We start from the raw sequence: 21695 nt of genomic DNA on the forward strand, positions 1-21695 counted from the left end.
CTATTATATTACCTTTCTATTTTATTTCGTTAATTTTTCAAGCAGAACGTTAGAAAGTGTTTCGCTTTTTTAACAATTCTGAATTTTGTCAGTCTATTTTGACATTTCCATTTCCGGTCAAACCCACGTGGAGAAGAAAAGAAATAAGCCTTGTAGTCTTTAAAAAGTGAATAAAAGAAGTATGAGACATTTTCAGGGTCGGAAAATGGTCACTTTTAAGTATATTTGTCTTCAAAACTTTAGTTAAAATGTTTCACCTCTACTAGATCTAGCTGTAAAATGCCGAATGGTAGCTTTTATAGTTTATAAATAAAATAGTTTTAAAATACAGAATAAATACTCAAAAAAGCTAAATGTATATATAGCCTCTAGTTGCTACTAACACAGCCCGGGGTCGACCCGGCTGAAGTTGATGCGTCCCAAGTCGGTGTCCCAGCCAATTCGGCTCAATTAAGGGGTCATGTTTTTGAAAAGTATATTTATAGTGAATATTGTGATCAACTGCATAGGAAAACCATAAAAAAAGTTTGTTTTCTTTTCTCTAACTTTTGTTTGCCTCAACCAAATTTTATGAAACTTATACGTCATGCTTATTACCACGAAATACAGACCTAGTGTGAATATTTGTGGTGACACTTGAACCATTCTAAAGTTATATAAAAAAAAAGAAGATATGGTAGCTATCCACAAAAGACCAAAATACCGCATGGTCAGCTTTAAAATACCCTGATAAGACAATGTAAAACAATTCAAACAAGAAAAATAATGGCCTTATTTATGTAAAAAAAATCAAAGAAAAAACAAATATGTAACACATAAACTAACAACCACTGAATTACAGGCTCCTGACTTGGGACAGACACATACATAAATAATGTGGCGGGTTTAAACATGTTAGTAGGATCCTTATCCTCCCCTAAACTGGGACAGTGGTATAACAGTGCATCATAAGAATGAACTAAAAATCAGTTGAAAAAGACTTAGCTCATCAGATGGACAAATATATAATTGGACGTGGCCGGGTACTTATACATCCCGACACAAAAAGACACAATGAACAGATCTGTGAGTACTCGCAGTAATCTGACAATTAGTTCAAAGCCACTAACAACTAATAAAAAAATCATGTATCTACAATGTAAGACTAAACTATCAATCCGTACACATCCAATGGTTTTAGTGTAAAGACTTCATAAACAGCCAGAGAAAAACATGACCTTGTGCAATGCCAAGTTACAGGTATCGACAGATTGTAGATCCATGAATATGTATAACATACTAGTAATATTTAGTTATCTTTTAATTGACTGATATCAAAATCAATATTTATACCAATAAAAACAATATTCAATGATCTTTTTACAGTGTCTGTCTGGTCAATGTCAACAGTTATTCTTTGTTAGAACAAAATCCTATTTGAAAAGACAATCTTAAGAGTCAGTGTGCGGACACAATTGAAAGCTTTAAAACCTTGGTTGCCCTCACATCGTTGGACTAATGTTCAGTGCCTCTCTTCCATTGCCCTTTAAAGCACCAATTAGGATTTAAATTATTCAAGTTTTGTATTTATGAATTTTATTAATTGTTACATTAAACTTTCATATCAAAATATTTTTTTTTACGTAATACATATATGGTATATATTAAAATAATTTTAATACCTTAAATGAGTAGAATGATTTGCAGTATATAGCATCTAAGTCTTTTTCAGAACATTTAACAATGCCAAAGAGTAGGAAAAAGAGAAATTCTCAAAAAGATTTCCAGAAAGTAAAGTTTAAAGTAGGAAAGACGATTCAGAAGGCTGACAATGTGACCAACATATCCTTCCACACAAGGACAATACAAGTGACACAAAAAATAAAAACTGCTACAGCCACAGAGCCAAGCACAAAACGTAAACTCAATGCAGGAGTAAGTATACATTGGGGCATCACTGAGGGGACATTTACGATTGTACATCTGGTGAAGTGAAATTAAACATGTTAAAGTACCCTAAAAGTTACAGTTAAAATCACAAGTTTTGCACAGGACTGATTATTATCCTAAAGGAATTACAAAAATTAGAACATCATTTTATACAGATCAGAATTACAAAAATTAGAACATCATTTTATACAGATCAGAATGTTGTCAATTATTCAGACACATTGGAATTTTCCTTTCCTTATATTACAGATCCAGTATTTTATCACTCAGAACATTTATTAATAATAAATTGGAATTGACTTTAATTAGATTCATTATCTGCAATTACTCTTACATATTACTTATGTGTTGTGTTCTTTTGTAAGGATTTTTTGTGTGCTTAGAGCTGATCTGACAAACTTATTTGTTAAATATTGGCTATATAAATAACATCACCATCAAAAAGATAATGTGGTATCCCTTTTGTATCATCTTTTCTACAAATACTAATAAACAGGGATTTCTACATGTACATGGTGCTGCTGCTTCTTTCACTTATATTACTTATTTGCCTCTATTTTAGGAATTATTAAACCAGTTTCAGCATTACAGTACAACCACAAGAAATGATGCAGTTATGGGTTTAAGAGAGCTGTTAACTTTGCATCCAGAGGTCACAACACAAAACCTAGTAACAGTGATAGAAAGAACAGCCCACTTGTTTGTGGATAAAGATCCTGTTGTCAGACAGTCAAATATCAAACTTTTAAAGGTCCTTTTCAAGGGCGTGTCTGACAAATATATTTCACCTTTCTTCCATATCATTGGAATTCATTTATGTTGCGCCATGACACATATTTTTGAAGATATTCAATCAGATTCCTTGCAGATCTTGGACCTGTTACTAGATCACTTTCCTAGGCTTGTTATCACCAATAGTAATCAAATTCTGCCAAATTTTATTGAACAGATATCACGTCAAAGGTTAGGTTCAAAATCTAGTTCATCAGCTTTATCTATTAACCCAAATCTTAAAATGGCATCTCACAAGTGGAGAGCTAAAGTGTTGACAAGATTGCACAAGTTACTGTCAGCTATTTTAGAGAATGATACAGATGCAAGTGGAAAAACATCCATAGTCTTTGTCAACCAGGGCATAAAATCTGTTACATGGGAGAAAGATGTAATAACTCAGATCCAGCCATGGCCAAAGCATTTTATATCAAGGTGGCAACAGCCAGCATTTGTTCAAAGGTAGGCTTAATTCCTTGGCATTTCTATGAGGTAAATCTGTACTTATTTTCCCCATTTCCAAGTTTTCCTCAGCCAATGAATATGTATGTGTAATTATTGTGCGATAGCAGTAACAATGTTCTTCTCATAGACTTCTAACATTATGGTAATGGGATGATACATAGCATTGAACTGAATGAAAATGATGCTACAGTATCTGCAATGACTCGTATAGATTGTTTTACTCCAGTAACCTTATGATAGCCATCTTTAATTTAATTGACATATTTGCATTGGACATATTGGATTGTTTTATTGTGGTTTCATATCTGAAACTTGTCTATTCCATTTAATATTTCACTATGCCTAGTTATATGCTTTTACCATATAGCGACAATTGTTCTGATATCCGCTGTACAATAATAAATATGGTGCTGTAGTTAATTTGTAACAAATGGGTTGATTTAAAAATAAAATATAAGTTGATCTATTATAATTTTTACATGCTAATATTTTTTTTTAAGGCATACAAATATTCATTACAATAAACCTATAACACCCTGTTATCATTGAATAATTTAGATATTTTGTTGGTATTCAGGTCACAGGTGAATACAGTGTCGCAGAAGAACCCAGGAGTGTCACTATCAGATGAGCCTGGTTTGAAAAGATTTGTTCAGTTGATTATACCCCTGTTAATTGAATGTTGGATAGAGTCTAGCAGTATTGGAGCATTTACTGGAAAAGGTACATTGTATAACTTTATACCATATATATTTTAAAACTTTTTGATTTTGATTTATATCAATCACACAACCATTCTTACTAGATGAAATTAAAAAAAAAAATTAGAATTTAAGATTGATACTGTTAGTCAGAAGAGCAACTAGTTAAGGTACAAAATAAGGCTATAAACATTGATGGGTTTTGGAGCTCTTTTTATTTTTTTGGCAGGAAAGGCAGACTCAGACTTTTACTCTCTATTTGCATTTGTATTATTATGGTCTAGAGATGAAGAAAAGAAATCAAGATTCTGATAACATATTGGTAAATGACCTTTAAGAAGCTATTGGAGTCTTCTATGAAAAGAATAAATGGAGTTGTGGGGCAAAATATTTTACCCTGTATGGTAGGAAAAGAAATCTGACAAAAATTCCTTAACCTGACCTAAATACATACATGTACTTAATGCCAATAGACTAATTTGTTATTCTGTCAGATGTACAATTCTTTAAATGCCAAACTGCTTACCTTAGGCCCTATTCTTGGTGTTTTTCTTGTTCCTGTTTTTTAGAGGAGAAGGAATATATGTGATTGAAACATCTGATGTGTTTGTTTTTTGAGAATTATGCAATAGATGTATACAACTGATTTCTGCTATTTGAAGTCTTATGGGGCAATAAAAAATATTTTGTTTGTAAACCCTAATCCTATCTACCCCAAAAATACTTGGTCTACTCAAAATCTTTTATTGTTCTGATGTGAAAAGTTTTTTTTAATCAGATAGGCATAAAGACTAAAAAAATTGACACTTTAATTTCTCTTTTAAAAAAAAAATGCTTACCTACCTACCCACTATTTCAAACTTTGGACAAACCAAAATATTTTTATGGTTAGGGTGGTATGGTCACATCTTGTCATTTTAAATTTTATTGCCCCAGTATTTAAGTAAGATTGATAAATTATGATACATTTATTATGTCATTTTAGGTTTGAATGCCCTGGTAACGACTGATTCCCTGCCATTAAGAACCAGTGTAGTAAATGTGATACAGTTATTATGTCAGTATGTTATAAAGAAATACCCAAGTTCTATGACCAATGTCCCTGTGAACCATTCAATGGAGAACCAGTGTGAATCAGACAGCCATTTAAACATTCAAAATAAGATACAGGTACTTTATTTGTCTATTCGTATACACTGCATGGTTATAAGATATAAGATATAAAGAGTTTTCCACTTATTCCTGCTCTAATTACATTATCATTCAAATGTCTTATCTATACAGAGTTTGAGTCCTTAAATGAATATTACCAATTATAGTGTTTCGTCAGCTGTCTTCAAAACCATACTAGATGCCCCATCCACATTATCATTTTCTATGTTAAAGTGGACCGTGAAAATGGGGAAAATCTCTAATTTGGCATTAAAATTAGAAAGATCATATCATAAGAAACATGTATACTTAGTTTCAAGTTGATTGGACTTCAACTTCATCAAAAACTACCTAAACCACAAAGTTTAACCTGAATCGGGACAGACGGACCAGAAATCATAATACCTATAAATGGGGCATAAAAATGCCAGTATGCTTTATTTCCATCAAATGACTTCTAATTGTTTTAACTCTTTCTTTTCCAATTACATGTGTTAAACACTTGATTTGATTACTTTCACTAGAAAAAAAAGAGTAACCTTATACTTATCATCAGTCTTTTTCAGGATTACTGCTAATGAATTTGGGAAATACATCTCAATGATTGAAAGTATTATTATATATTACAGAAAGGCTGGTTACGGAAAAATTACTTCACAGATTTAAAAAATCATTTAATGAAAGACTTTCCTTATTCTGTACATGTTGCAGCAAAGAAAAAAGAAAAGCAAGACAATCAATCTATGACGGTAAGAATAGTTATAATTTGAAAACAGATTAGAAATAAACGAATAATGTCCATCCATTGGTGAAGTAGTATTATAAATATAAGTCCACATATACCACTAAGACTTGCAAACTGTAACGACTGTTGATATCAAGTATCACAAAGATAGCAGTTCAAAGGATGTGACAAGAAGTAGAACTGACAGAGAAGTAATCTGGCAATAAGTCAAACTTTTTATGCATTTTGTAAGAAATAAATGCCTGTTCCCTATTTCAGTTGCTTATTTTATTTAACTTGACTTTTTGATGACATAGCATGTAACATTAATTAACTTTTGTGTTTGGTTTCATGTATTTACAGGATGCAGTGTGTAACCTAAATGTAGCTGTCTGTGACATCATGACACATTTTCTGTCGAGTGAAGAAGCCGTAAAAGATAAATGGGAGATAACTGTTGTTAAGTATTTAGAGGATGTCATCAGCCAGAATTCTCAAGATAGACAACGAACAAGAATCGTTATTGAAATAATTAATAGATTGGTCAGACATTCTAAAACAAGTAATTTTATATTGCATTAATTTGATAACTTGAGAACGTACTTGGGACTTGAATCTTTAATGATAGTTTGACTACATGGTCACAGGTTAAAGCATTCAAAGTTGGTAAACAAAATAACTGTATACATTATTATTCATAACATACCATTTTTTTCTAGCCTTAGATTTTAGTTGAAAAAGCGAGACTAAGCGATTCTACATTCCGTCGTCGGCGTGGTCGTCAGCGGCGTCCACAAATATTGACTCTGTGGTTGAAGTTTTTTGAAATTTTAATAACTTTTTTAACTATACTGGATTTCTACCAAACTTGTACAGATTCTTGTTTATGATCCTAAGATAGTATCTAGAAGTAAATTTTGTAAAAATAAAATTCCATTTTTCATATTTTACTTATAAATGGACTTAGTTTTTATACGACCGCAAATTTTGAAAAAAATTTCGTCGTATATTGCTATCACGTTGGCGTCGTCGTCGTCGTCGTCGTCGTCGTCGTCCGAATACTTTTAGTTTTCGCACTCTAACTTTAGTAAAAGTGAATAGAAATCTATGAAATTTTAACACAAGGTTTATGACCATAAAAGGAAGGCTGGTATTGATTTTGGGAGTTTTGGTCCCAACATTTTAGGAATTAGGGGCCAAAAAGGGCCCAAATAAGCATTTTCTTGGTTTTCGCACTATAACTTTAGTTTAAGTTAATAGAAATCTATGAAATTTTGACACAAGGTTTATAACCACAAAATAAAGGTTGGGATTGATTTTGGGAGTTTTATTTTCAACAGTTTAGGAATTAGGGGCCAAAAAAGGGCCCAAATAAGCATTATTCTTGGTTTTCGCACAATAACTTTAGTTAAAGTAAATAGAAATCAATGAAATTTAAACACAAGGTTTATGACTATAAAAGGAAGGTTGGTATTGATTTTGGAAGTTTTGGTCCCAACAGTTAAGGAAAAAGGGGCCCAAAGGGTCCAAAATTAAACTTTGTTTGATTTCATCAAAATTGAATAATTGGGGTTCTTTAATATGCCGAATCTAATTGTGTATGTAGATTCTTAATTTTTGTCCCGTTTTCAAATTGGTCTACATTAAGGTCCAAAGGGTCCAAAATTAAACTTAGTTTGATTTTAACAAAAATTGAAACCTTGGGGTTCTTTGATATGCTGAATCTAAAAATGTACTTAGATTTTTGATTATTGGCCCAGTTTTCAAGTTAGCCCAAATCGGGGTCCAAAATTAAACATTGTTTGATTTCATCAAAAATTGAATAATTGGTTTTCTTTGATATGCCAAATCTAACTGTGTATGTAGATTCTTAATTTTTGGTCCAGTTTTAAAATTGGTCTAAATTAAAGTGCAAAGGGTCCAAAATTAAACTAAGTTTGATTTTAACAAAAATTAAATTCTTGGGCCTCTTTGATATGCTGAATCTAAACATGTACTTAGATTTTTGATTATGGGCCCAGTTTTCAAGTTGGTCCAAATCAGGATCTAAAATTATTATATTAAGTATTGTGCAGTAGCAAGTCTTTTCAATTGCACAGTATTGTGCAATGGCAAGAAATATCTAATTTCACAATATTGTGAAATAGCAAATTTTTTTTTAATTAAGAGTTATCTTTCTTTGTCCAGTATAGTAAGCAAGAAATATCTAGTTGTAAGATTTTTTTTTATTTGGAGTTATCTTTCTTTGTCCAGAATCAACTTAAATCTTTGTTATATACAATATACAATGTATATTCACTTTTTACTACCAACTGATAAATTTAAATAATCTTTACCATTCAGTGATAACAAGCAGTTTTTTTACATCATGTATTTAAATGAGTAGTAATTGTTGCAAACTCCATTAGAATATTTTAATTGAAATTTCATAAATAAAAAGAAAATTTCTTCAAACATTTTTTTGAGAGGATTAATATTCAACAGCATAGTGAATTGCTCTAAGAGAAAACAAAAAATTTAAGTTCATTTGAATACATTCATTCTGTGTCAGAAACCTATGCTGTGTCAACTATTTAATCACAATCCAAATTTAGAGCGGAATCCAGCTTGAATGTTGTGTCCATACTTGCCCCAACCGTTCAGGGTTCAACCTCTGCGGTCGTATAAAGCTACGCCCTGCGGAGCATCTGGTTTCTGCATGGAAACATTACATTCACTCTGTGGTAAAAGTTTTAGAATTTTAATAACTTTCTTAAACTATCATTGGTTTGTACCAAACTTGGACTGAAGCTTGTTTATGATCATAAGATAGTATCCAGAAGCAAATTTTGTAAAAAAATAAATCTATTTTTTCTGTATTTTACTTTTAAATGGACTTAGTTTTTCTGCGGGGAAACATTACATTCACTCTGTGGTAAAAGTTTTTAAAATTTAAATAATTTTCTTAAACTATCCTTGGTTTGTACCAAACTTGGACAGAAGCTTGTTTATGATCATAAGATAGTATCCAGAAGCAAATTTAAAAAATTAAAAATCCATTTTTTGCGTATTTTACTTTTAAATGGACTTAGTTTTTCTGCTGGGAAACATCACATTCACCTTGTGGTAAAAGTTTTTAAAATTTAAATAACTTTCTTACACTATCCTGGGTTGGTACCAAACTTGGACAGAAGCTTATTTATGATCATAAGATAGTATCCAGAAGTAAATTTTGTAAAAATAAAATTCTATTTTTCCTTATTTTAATTATAAATGGAATTAGTTTTTTCTGCCGGGAAACATTACATTCACTCTGTGGTTAAAGTTTTTAGAATTTTAATAACTTTCTTAAACTATCCTGGGTTGGTACCAAACTTAGACAGAAGCTTGTTTATGATCATAAGATAGTATCCAGAAGTAAATTTTGTAAAAAGATAACTCCGATTTTTCTGTATTTTACTTTTAAATTGACCTAGATTTTCTTCCAGTTAACATTACATACAGTCTGCAGTTAAAGTTTTCAAAACATTTATTAGATTCATTAACTATCCTTGATTTTTACCAAACTTGAACAGAACCTTCTTACAATCATAGGATAGTATCAAGAGGAATATTTTTATTGATTTTTTGCCTCATTTTTGTTGAGCCTGTGATTTACAGCAAAAGTAGGCTAGACACTGAGTTCCTCGGAACCCTTACAATATTTTATTGATTTCATGTGTTCAATGAACCATATAAAATATTCAACAAAATACTAATTTTCTGTTGCTATAGATATTAAAAAGAAAATGTGGTATGATTGCAAATGATACAACTCTCCACAAGACACCAAAATGGCTTGTATTAAGACTTTTTTAAAACCACTAAATCAAATATGCACGCTAATGAAAGTTTTCCTCTATGCATGAAAATTGGTAGACATGAAAATCAATGAAACCAAAGTAATATTGAGGCTTAACTTAAAGTTATATTATTTGTACATTTTACCTTAAATTGACATATTGTTAAGAGCAAGATATTTTAGACATGTGAAAAACAAATTTAATAAACTATTGCAAATTTCTTATGTTTAGATTAAACCCAGTGTGTTATACATAGATAAAGTAAATGAACTTTAAGCATGTGTAACTGGTAATATTGTCAATCAAGATAAGTAGTCTCTATAAATGTAAAACGTTTGATAAGATGATATAACAATATCATTACAGTAGGTGTCTTTTTTGCCAACAACATAAGTTTTAGACAAGAAAACAGAATGACAGTTGGAAGAATTGTAAAAAAAAAAATCAACTGACTTGTGTTAAAATATTTTTGGGTAGGCTGCATTAATGGTGGAAAGGTACATAATATTAAGTTTCTTTGTATTTAATTTTGGGTCATAGTTTATGAATTATTTACATGTTCAAAAATGGAAACCAATACTTGATTTATAAAATACTATTAAATTCTTTGCTTTAAGGCAATTTTTAGTAAAGTTAGAATGTAAATGACTTTATAATTTGTTATTGCAGTAGATATAGACAGAATGGAAATGACTTTATAATTTGTTATTGCAGTAGATATAGACAGAATGGAAATGACTTTATAATTTGTTATTGCAGTAGATATAGACAGAATGGAAATGACTTTATAATTTGTTATTGCAGTAGATATAGACAGAATGGAAATGACTTTATAATTTGTTATTGCAGTAGATATAGACAGAATGGAAATGACTTTATAATTTGTTATTGCAGTAGATATAGACAGAATGGAAATGACTTTATAATTTGTTATTGCAGTAGATATAGACAGAATGGAAATGACTTTATAATTTGTTATTGCAGTAGATATAGACAGTGTTGTTGGTGTAATGATACAGAAGTATAAGAGAAGTCATCCATTATCATCAGACAAAAAGTTATTGTTTAATTTCTTTGCTGGAATTGTATTACATCAAGAATATAAACAGAACGTTGGGTATGTATTCATATGGAATCACAAATGACCATTTATTCAAGTTCTTTAACCAACAAGAAAATATGCTGAACTGACATTTAAGGAATAACAGTACTGTAGTTGAAGAGTTGCCACCGTCAATTGTAGATTTGACGGTCGCAAATGCAGTTTTACTGGCGACGCGAAGCGGAGACAGTAAAACGGAGATTTGCGACCGTCAAATCAAAATTGATGGTGGCAACTCTTCAACTACAGTACTGTTATTCTGATTCTAATGCATTACAAAAAGAAAAAATACGATAAAACTTGAAAAAATGTCTAAATTTGTCAAATAAAAAAAAATCCTGGAAACTTCATGAATGATTTTGGCACAAAGACGTCATGGCTAAACGTGACGTCATACAAATGAAAACTTACAAACTGGTGGTTATTACGTTACCTTTAAGCTTCAAATTTGAATTAAATTACATTAAAACTGCAAATTCGAGGTAGGTGTTGTTTTATTTTCGATAATATAGTAGTAATCGAACATTTGTTGATTCATCAATTTAAAATGACGGGTCTATCCTTAGTTACACTTGGTCAACTGTGGATTTGACGGCAACTTTTAGCCAATGAAAAAAATTGTTACATCCAAATTGCATTAGAATAAGATATTGGCAATTTGCATGTTGTATTTCAATTCAGTAAACTGGCTTTCTTTGTGTTGTTTTTGTAGTAAAAAAGATAATATAAACTATTTTGTAAGATATTTTTTTATCATTGGCATATATTGGTATCATTAATACATTTATGATCTATCTTGATGATCTGATCGGTTGTTAGCATGGCATCTTTGAAACATTTATGACCATCTTTTAGACCTTTATGATCTCTCTCCTTAAACTGTTCAGTTGTAGAAATAGTCTCTTTGAATCTGCATGCATATATGATCTATCTATATGACCTGTTGTAGATCTGATATTATTGATACATTTATGAACTCCTTACCTGCCCTTTTCATTGATATGGTTAGTAGTAACCAAGAGATGGCAACACATATTTTGAGAGTGATGAAAACAGCGGCTTGTCAGAATTGTTGGATTTTGTTACAACAGCTCAACAAGTTTATCTGTAAAACTGTAGGTTAGTATTATAAAGAAGCTATTGATAAAAATAATAATGGGGTAGATGCTTATGATTCTAAAATTATGAGATGCATAATTGCCAATGAGACAACTATCCATCAGAGTCCAAATGTATTTATGACACAGAGACTGCATCAAATAATGTACAAACAAGAAAAAAATATCATATTAAAAAAAAAAAAGGATTGCCAATTTTCTGAAAGATCTTCAATGAAAAAGCTTACCAGTCTTGCTTTGCTTTTGAGTTCATGCAAACCCCTCAATTTTGTATTTTACTTTGCTTTATCTCCTTGATCAGTTGATGAGATTTAAACATAACTCAAATAATGTTGCACAATTGTATTTAAAAAATGATTAGTTGTTGGTTTGTAACTTCATTTATCCATAATAAGAAGGTTTTCTATGAATAAACATATGGATGGATTTCCAATACTATAGAATATGTTAAAAAGATATTCATAAAGTTACAGGGTTGGTCTGTTAGCATTTATTTACAAGTTAGAACAAATCTTTATTCCAAACATGACTTGACATTGATTCCATAGAATGGTATATTATATAATTTGCTGAGTTGACACATTATTGTTCACACCTATTTGTAGAAACTGGAGATATATTTAAGATTGATCTTCTGTCTCAAAAGAGTTTACTGGAGCTGGTGTTTTATGTACCTCAATTACAGAAGAGTTCATTAAAGGTGTATGCTAATCTTGTGAGAAATGAAGTCTTCCCTATTCAGTCCGCTCTTTATATTCTGCAGATTATTCATCATAGGTATGCTAGTATTGTTAATTGAAATAATATTTCTGGTACTAATTTTCTCTTCCATCAAATTTACATTTCATAATTTTTCACAGATTTTTAAGACAAGAATACATGTTATTAAGTAACTGAAGAATCTTATGTAAAAAAACCAAAAAACAACATGTTACAAATTTCATGCGTCTGATGCACTTTTCTAGATTAACCATCACCAGGAACCACACTTCTTTCTATGAAGACTCACATTCAAGTTTCTAATTAGTCTTTTCTTGTAATTCCATATGTCTTTGAATTTACTTTCAGTTAAATAGAAAAAAATGCTATTAATGTCAATAAGTATCTAAGAAAGAGTCTATATGATTTATAGTATTATTATATTGAAGCTGCTTGCTGTTCATATAAATCTATATTATAATCAGGTATTCCAAGTTGGATCATACACCCAATGGAGATGGTGAATATATTAGTTTTATGATGAGTGTTCTACTTGGTGAGTATTTACTCTATAGTTTGCTAATGAAAAATTGGGTAACTGTTTCATTAGAATGTAAACAAAATGGAGAAGAGACAACATAAAGTTACATCTAGCATTAGACATTACTTTGATCCCTTTAATGACCGTATTATAACTGTATATTCACCTTTACAATTTTCAAATGTAGTTATGTGTTTATGCACACAAATATTGTAAAAAAAAAAAAAAAAAAAAAATTCTTTCAAAACATGTCCTGTGGCTTATTTTGAGTGTAAAAATGTCCATCAGATAAACCCTACCATTCATGCTCATTTGAATGAAAATTGAAATAAAAAAAAAAATACATAAGTTTTTTAAGAGTATGAAGAAGCATAGATATAGCACTTCAATGTAGTCTACTATGAAGTTGTGATCACATCAACTTGAAACTATATTTTAGGAGTAATTGATGGTAAGAAAGAAGACAGATATGGAGGTGAAATCAATGAGGCTGCAGCAAACATATTTCTAACAGAAAGTAAACAATGGGAGAGAACTCTTGTTCTTTCAGAGGTAAAACAAAATTACAAATTGATGTATATAAATATTAGATTTAAACTGTATCAATACAACAAATATTAAATTTTAAGTTTTGCTATGGTATATATATGTATCATTTTTCCTTGTCTGTTGTAAACATAACATGTTTTTTTCTCTCTCACAAATACGTTTAAAAATACAACAAGAGAAAAGAAATGTTTAAATTCTACAACTCTCATAGAAACTGTGAAATGTAAAAAATGCTATATATTTTGGTCTACTACACATGATTTTAAACAAGTCTACCAAATATGAGAGGTATCAGTCTCAGAGAAGTTGTATTCACTAGGTATAATTGTGTTGCAATAGTTGAAAAGTAAAAAAATGTGACATTACTCCAGTATAAAGGTTTTATAATCAATATGATGAAATAGTATGGTCAACTATATATGATGACAAACAATCTGTCTAAAGTTAAGAGCTTTCTGTCAAATGGTGTTAGAGGCATTGCCTTTACAAGGTGTCAATGTAATTATATAGTGCTCAAGAGTAAAGAAATGGTCCCATATAATCCTGTAAAATTGTCATACAAAGTGACGGTAAGCTCAACCACACATGACAAAGAACAGTATTACCAAGTATGAGAGTATCAGAGAAGTTGGATTAACAATTGTGCCATTGTGTATTGTAACAAAAGTAAAAACAAATGTGTAAGTCTTACAACTCCTGTAAAACAGACCTAATCGAAATAGAATATATTATGGTGAAGTGGGAGAAAATAGCTAATAATTTACCAAGTATGAAAGCTGTCTTTCAAACAGTCTTTGGGTATTTTTATGATTCTGAGGTACAGACAAATAAACAGACATACATTCATCCTCCGGGCAAAGGGAATAATTATCTTGATTTTTTTTAGGCAGTTAGTTCACATCTTACCCAGTATGGTGACCAGGAACAAATGGTACAAATTTTGTCAGGATTTTTGCAAGTAAGTTTATTATGTTGTGTTTCATGTTTTCAACAAAGTTTGTCAATGCTTCACAGGACAGAAGAGATATTAACTTAATGATTGAGGATATTTTGGTGTATTATATTTCAATTTCAGTAGAAAACATGTCTCAAGATAGGCAGTAAGGATATGACACTTTCTTTACTGCTGACCAGTTGGGGCAATATGCGCAATTGATTCTCCATAGGCCATAATGGTAACGTTTTCTTCTGTTGCTCAGCCCATATCGTAAACTTGTATATGTATGATGGCTTGTTTCGAAGCTGAGACATTTTTACATATGTGGTTAAATTTTTGGGGTACGAAGTGTGATTCATTTTTGTCGAGCCTTCGACTTTAGTCGAAAAAGCGAGACTAAGCGATCCTACTTTCCGTCGGCGTCGTCGGCGGCGGCGTCCACAAATATTCACTCTGTGGTTAAAGTTTTTGAAAATTTAATAACTTTCTTAAACTATACTGGATTTCTACCAAACTTGGACAGAAGCTTGTTTATGATCCTAAGATAGTATCCAGAAGTAGATTTTGTAAAAATAAAATTCCATTTTTCCGTATTTTACTTATAAATGGACTTAGTTTTTTCTGCGGGGAAACATTACATTCACTCTGTGGTTAAAGTTTTTGAAAATTTAATAACTTTCTTAAAATATACTTGATTTCTACCAAACTTGGACAGAAGCTTGTTTATGATCATAAGATAGTATCCAGAAGTAGATTTTGTAAAAATAAAATTCCATTTTTTTCTATATTTTACTTATAAATGGACTTAGTTTTTCTGCGGGGAAACATTACATTCACTCTGTGGTTAAAGTTTTTTAAATTTTAATAACTTTCCTAAACTATCCTGGGGTTGTACCAAACTTGGGCAGAAGCTTGTTTATGATCATAAGATAGTATCCAGAAGTCGATTTTGTAAAAATAATTTTTTTTTTCCCCGTATTTTACTTATAAATGGACTTAGTTTTTCTGCGGGGAAACATTACATTCACTCTGTGGTTAAAGTTTTTAAAATTTTAATAACTTTCTTTAACTTTCCTAGGTTTGTACCAAACCTTGGACAGAAGCTCATTTATGATCATAAGATAGTTTCCAGAAGTAAATTTTGTAAAAAGATAACTCCATTTTTTCTCTATTTTACTTTAAATGGAATTAGATTTTCTTCCAGTTAACATTACATACAGTCTGCAGTTAAAGTTTTCAAAACATTTATTAGATTCAATAACTATCCTAGATTTTTACCAAACTTGGACAGAAGCTTCTTACAATCAAAAGAAAGTATCAAGAGGAATATTTTTATTGATTTTTTCCTCATTTTTGTTGAGTCTGCGATTTACAGCAATAGTAGGCGAGACACTGGGTTCCGAGGAACCCTTACAAATTTTTCCGTAATTTAGCAAACCCCGAGTATCCTTTTGCGATGTGGCTCCTCATGGTAAAAAATCCCAATTTTAACACAATAAGTTCTTTGAAATTTTAATACTTCGAACACATTTCATAGCTCCATGGTTTTTACACATTTATTCTGTGTTCCCTTACTTTCTAAATTAACACTAATGGTTCAGCTCAGTCATTTGTTTTTCATAGAAATGTGTCAAATATCACTACACAGAGATTTTTTGCTTACACATGACTTTTGTGTTCATCATTTCAAGGCGCATTAGGGGTATTGTCCCAGTTACTTAAAGGTGAGCTCTGAATCAATCTAAGTAGCCCTAACATTTTACAGGAACATGAATTTTGTAGGAAGTAGTAAAGAGTATATGCAGGTTTATCCTGATAAATGATTTTTCATATTTATAAGAGCAAATATTCCATATAAGAACATAAGGTTTTGAAATAATCTTTTGAAATTCATTGTATAGTATCAATAGACTTGTGTGATGTGCTTGAAACACACTTAATATAGAAAGTTTGTGGTTAATAGATGTGTTTTACCAACCACATTTATAGTAAACAAATACCTGACTCACATTGATAACTATATCAGTAATATTTCAGTAATTCTGACTGATTTTTGCATTGTTGAAATATGAAGCTTTAAAATACTAAATTGAGTTAAAAATATATTAATTTTTGTGTTGTAGAAATTGGATTCAAGTTATACAGATAGTAATCTTATTTCACTGATGATTTTGTCCAATCAAATGGAATTTTACAACTATCCAGTTACATCTGCTTTAACAGAAAGTATTGTACCAAATTTCTGGGTATTTTGTAAGAAAATAATAGCAACAAGGAACATCTTGTTGAATAATTCGCTGGATGAGTTTAGAAATGGATGCACTTCTGTTTTACAAAAGATGGTGGAATCTGTTTGTTGCATGGAGAATGGTTTATGTTTATTGGTTAAAATTCTGAAAGAAAACCTCCTTGGTAAGTCCTGTTTAAAAAACTATTAAAAAATATAAATCCATTGTAAAGGCGGGAGACTTTTTATGTCAAGTTTTATATAATTGTGATGGATGAAAAACTATTATATTAATAGATGACATCATCATTAATATCGAATGTGATGTCTTGATACCAATAGGATTCATAGGGGTCACTACATGGTGGTGTTTAAACCTATTACAGTATCATTTATATACCTGGCATGCAATTAATGCTGATAACAGACATACCCATATTTTATGAACATAATAATATAAAAGATGTATTTGATAGATGTATCATACTTTTTGATTTTTGAATTCAAAGTGCAGAAGAAATTCCTCCATTTGCCAAAGATAATATTTTTAGGTCAAAATGTGACAATTTTGTTTACAATTGAAGAAATCACATACATCAATAAATTACAGAATTAAAATACAACAGTGGCTTACCTTTGTTACAGAAATATTAATATAGAATTTTACACAATCAGATTAATCAATACAAAATAAAATAGATATTATAGTACAGTCAAACCTGATTAAACCGGACCCTGAATAAACCGGCTTCCTGTACATTCCGGCCGAAAATGAAAGTCCCATTTTTTCCCCTTCAAAGTCTTTGTTAAAATACCCTTAGTAAACCGGACCCTGTGTATTCCGAATTCCGGTCTTATTATGAAGTCCCAATACTCTTAATTACATTAATTATTACCTGTCAAAACCGGTTTGTCTAATTAATTTCACTGATCGATATGCAATCAAAACATAATTGTTTATACAATATGACTTTTCAGGATAATCAATTAGTCAGGTGTTAAACTGTGAAGTGAACTTACAATCGTACAGTAGTGAGCTGTATTGTTTATTGAAACATTATAAACGTGTCAATTAAATGACAAGACAAACCGAATATATCTCGGATTTAACTTACGTTTTGTAACTTGGATAAACAAATTTAAATCGCAGCCTAAGAAATTTACAACGTGATGTCGAAACCCTGGGTTCCCTGCTGTGAACCCCTACACAAATGACCTTGATAATGAAAAACACCCGGATGACAACAATCAATGGGTATAGTACACTGTACGACAACGTTTCAATAGTGTTGAAATTACGTTTGATAATATTCTGGTTTTTTAATCGGCCATTCTAACATTTCAAATAAATGATCATGGAAGTAAATCGAAACTCTCGTCTCACAATCCAAACAACGCGAGCATTAGGATGCAAATGTTAACAATGGAAAACGAAGTAAAAGTATTTCAATTGATCAGATATTCTTTAACATCAAAGAGAACTTTTATATGCAAATTATCGGACGTCATAAGTCATTAACTTCCGGTCGATACGGAAACCTGAATAAACCGGCTCACTGTCCAAACCGGCCCCTTTTCATAGTCCCGTAGCCGGCCGGTTTATACAGGTTTTACTGTAACCACTGAATATTTAAGTTAGTTGTTTCTGTTTGGTTAAGTTTACAATTTATTACAAAAATAATAGTATCTAAATATTTGGCTTATGTTAAATGTTTATCACTATATTAAAAAACAGATAAGAAAACAAACCATTTGGAACTGAAGAAAGTTTGTCAAACTGGTTCACTCTGGATATGCCACTATGCCAACTGGATAGACAGATTGAAAACTCCTGCCAATGTGATTCCTGAAATAACAACAACAGTTTCTTTAATTCAGGTAACTCATCTTTACTGGCCAATTCATTACTTATTCTTCATCTTGAAATAAATTTTGGACAATATTACTGTCAATCTAAAAAAATAAGAATAAGAATAATGACTAGTGATGCATTCAAACTACAAGCTTTACATTTTCACAGCAATTATAAGTAGTTTGGCCATATAAAGGTTTGAATGAACTACTTATACATTTAATTTTTTTATGCCCCACCTACGATAGTAGAGGGGCATTATGTTTTCTGGTCTGTGCATCCATTCGTCCGTTCCAGACCTGCCAACTATCCCGATTTTCGCGGTATCATCCCGATTTTTACCCCTCAACCCGAATCCCGATATCGGGATTGTAAAATTGGTCAAAATCCCGATTTTCAATAAATATACCCGAAAAAATTATTTTTTACCGATTTTGAAGTTTTTCTGATCAATTTTAAAAAATCAATCATTTTACCTGGGGACATATTATGACATGTAAATGACCCTACGCTAATCAACAGTCACAACAGGTGTCATAATTAGTGGTTGTATGTAATCAGATTACCTAATGGGTCGTAACAATCCTCAAAATTAATTTGTATAAATTTGGTCAAACCAGAGACATGTCAAACAGCCTTTCAATTTTAATCAATTTATCATACAAGCACAATTTGCAACATTTGCCGTAGTTCCACAGCAAAATCATGATTAATTGAAAGATGAGAACTGTAAAGAACTCTCAAGAAAGCATTGTTTATCTTGAAAATTGTTTAATTTTTGAAACCAGACATCGTGTGTCTGTTGATCTAAAATCGACGCCATTTTGTATACACTTCTACTGTGTTTACTGTATAAGCTTCCACAGGTAAGAGCACCTCTGAATACAAAGAAAGATAACTCAAATTTAATCCATTTTCTCATTGATACTGATATAAAAACCATGAGTAAGACTAAATCAAAATCTGTCTTCATCTTTCTTACTTTAGGTCATGTAGTTTTAGGTGTTTTGAGTCAAGGTTCATAGATGAGAAGGTCTTTGGAGGGGGAAAGGGGGGGTCTCTACTTTGAAACCTTTATTTTTAATGCCATTTTCTCTATTTCTCAGTTATTTTGTCAATTTTAAAATTTAATAGTACAAAAATCATGCAAATAAAAGTAACCAAGGCCTACAAGCTCATCATTAGTATACCAAAAGAAAAAAGAAGAGAACTTAGACTATTTTAGGAGTAAAAAACAATGCTCACAGAAAAGTCGCTAAAATTGTAACCCTTAAAAATCTTGTCGCGCGCTAAATCCCCCATGGAGATTTTCAAAAGTTGGCAGGTCTGCCGTTCGTTCAGGTTAAAGTTTTTTGTCAAGGTAGTTTTTGATGAAGCTGAAGTCCAATCAACTTGAAACTTAGTACACTTGTTGCTTATGATATGATCTTTCTAATTTTAAAACCAATTTGGACTTTTGACTTCAATTTCATGGTCCACTGAACATAGAAAATGAAAGTGGCAGTTTCAGGTTAAAGTTTTTGGTCAAGGTAGTTTTTGATGAAATTGAAGTCCAATCAACTAGAAACTTAGTACATATGTTCCCTATAGTATTATCTTTCTAATTTTAATGCCAAATTAGATTATTACCCAATTTAACGGTTCATGGAACATGCAAAATGATAGTGCGAGTGGGGCATCCAGGTACTTTGGACACATTCTTGTTTTAACTCAAATGAATATTGAAAAATTGTAGGATAAATATTTTCAGACATACAATCAATTAAAAAAACTTGAAATAGAGGTATAGTTGTGTGCATGGGCATAAAAAGTGCAAGGAAATTTTTAGTTAAAATACACAACAAGGTTCCACTGTAGAAATTGAAAAAAAATTACACAGCAAATATTAGAAATAGAGAAATAAGAAAGACATATACAAGTGATAATGACCAGAATTGTCAATAGTTTCCTTATAAAAGTTTTTATTCTTAAATCTTTCTCTCTATATATAAGAAAATGTGGTATGAGGGCCAACACTCCATCCAAGTCACAATTTGTATATACATGTTTTATATTTTATGGTATTACCTGTAAAATTATAATAGACAGATAGACATTTAAAACAGATCGAATTGTATTTCAATTGAACTGAAACACATGAAAGATGCCACAATCTTTGCTGAATGGTTTTAATTTTTGCATATTCTCCGTTGAATAAACTCATCATAGATGCCAGGACTAAATTTAGTATATAGGCCAGACGTGCATTTCGTCTACATAAGACTCATCATTGATGCTTGAATCTAAAAAAGTTAAAAAGGCCAAATAAAGTACATGTTGAAGAGCATTGAAGACCAAAATTCCTAAAAGTTTTGCCAAATACAGCGAAGGCAATATATGCCTGAGGTAGAAAAGCCTTAGTACAATGTATTTCAAAAAATTCAAAAATTTGTAAACAGTAAATTTATAAAATATAACCATATCAATGACAATTCTGAGTTATACTGGCTTTTTTTGTCATTAATGCAGTTTACTGCATTTTATTCTATTAATACTAATAAAATATTATCATGTTTCAGAAAACCTATCCTGAGCTGAGAGAACAACAGTGGTGGTCAGATTTATCTTTCCTTGTGTCAAGACTTAAAATATAAATAAAATATATAAGTAAACGATTTCATTCCTGAATCCATGCAATATATCTTTGGAAAATAGCAATCTTTTACACTTTTTCCAATAAACGTAAGAGAGCAGTATTTTCTTTATGGAAACAATAATAAATTTATGCTATCTTCTATTTTTAAGGACAGTACACAAAAATTAATTGACCTACGTACAGGGCTTCCAAAATTTTTCTGAGCCAGCCGGACATTTTATATCTGATTTGGATTTTAATCCCTAAGACTAAGTCACAAAAGGCAATTATGGTAATCAGATGGCCATCCCTATGATTGACATTAGATTAAAAACGATATTAAACTTTACTTTGATATAAATTTGATGTTCTGACAAAAACTATTCAAATTGGCATTGCATCATTCAAAGTGTGCATATCAGCGTGCTCATATCTGCTTTAGACTTTATTTGTGCAAAATGAGATTGTCTAGAACTTTATTTTCGTTTATAAA

The 21695-nt window shown here is 30.9% G+C and overlaps 1 protein-coding gene and 1 long non-coding RNA gene across 4 annotated transcripts in view; one reads left to right on the plus strand and one right to left on the minus strand.

Moving 5' to 3' along the window:
- The window catches only part of LOC134706327 (uncharacterized), a 259296-nt gene that overhangs the window by 124955 nt on the left and 112646 nt on the right, over window positions 1-21695 (minus strand). The gene's annotated exons all lie outside the window — the stretch shown is intronic.
- Window positions 78-21240, plus strand: LOC134706323 (testis-expressed protein 10-like). Of its 3 annotated transcripts, none has more exons than XM_063565163.1 (16): window positions 78-179; window positions 1712-1914; window positions 2492-3162; window positions 3743-3888; window positions 4852-5036; window positions 5648-5767; window positions 6106-6304; window positions 10548-10680; window positions 11615-11784; window positions 12389-12560; window positions 12968-13038; window positions 13463-13575; window positions 14459-14530; window positions 16633-16921; window positions 18472-18614; window positions 21147-21240. In XM_063565163.1, the coding sequence occupies exons 2-16, from the start codon at window positions 1723-1725 to the stop codon at window positions 21219-21221; spliced, it is 2751 nt and encodes a 916-aa protein (XP_063421233.1). In that variant the 5' UTR covers window positions 78-179; window positions 1712-1722; the 3' UTR covers window positions 21222-21240. The 3 variants fall into 3 exon arrangements, with proteins under 3 accessions (XP_063421233.1, XP_063421234.1, XP_063421235.1); XM_063565164.1 differs by having other exon boundaries at window positions 105-166; XM_063565165.1 differs by having other exon boundaries at window positions 135-219.

This window comes from Mytilus trossulus, chromosome 2 (genome assembly GCF_036588685.1).
Source record: "Mytilus trossulus isolate FHL-02 chromosome 2, PNRI_Mtr1.1.1.hap1, whole genome shotgun sequence".
Taxonomy (NCBI): domain Eukaryota; kingdom Metazoa; phylum Mollusca; class Bivalvia; order Mytilida; family Mytilidae; genus Mytilus; species Mytilus trossulus.

What these genes read in the sequence shown, in the direction of transcription:
- LOC134706323 (XM_063565163.1), top strand. Translation starts at nt 1,723, where the DNA reads ATGCCAAAGAGTAGGAAAAAGAGAAATTCTCAAAAAGATTTCCAGAAA. An exon ending in GTTTATCTGTAAAACTGTAG is followed by an intron (nt 11,785 to 12,388) that starts GTTAGTATTATA and finishes ACCTATTTGTAG; the next exon opens with AAACTGGAGATATATTTAAG. An exon ending in GAACTCTTGTTCTTTCAGAG is followed by an intron (nt 13,576 to 14,458) that starts GTAAAACAAAAT and finishes GATTTTTTTTAG; the next exon opens with GCAGTTAGTTCACATCTTAC.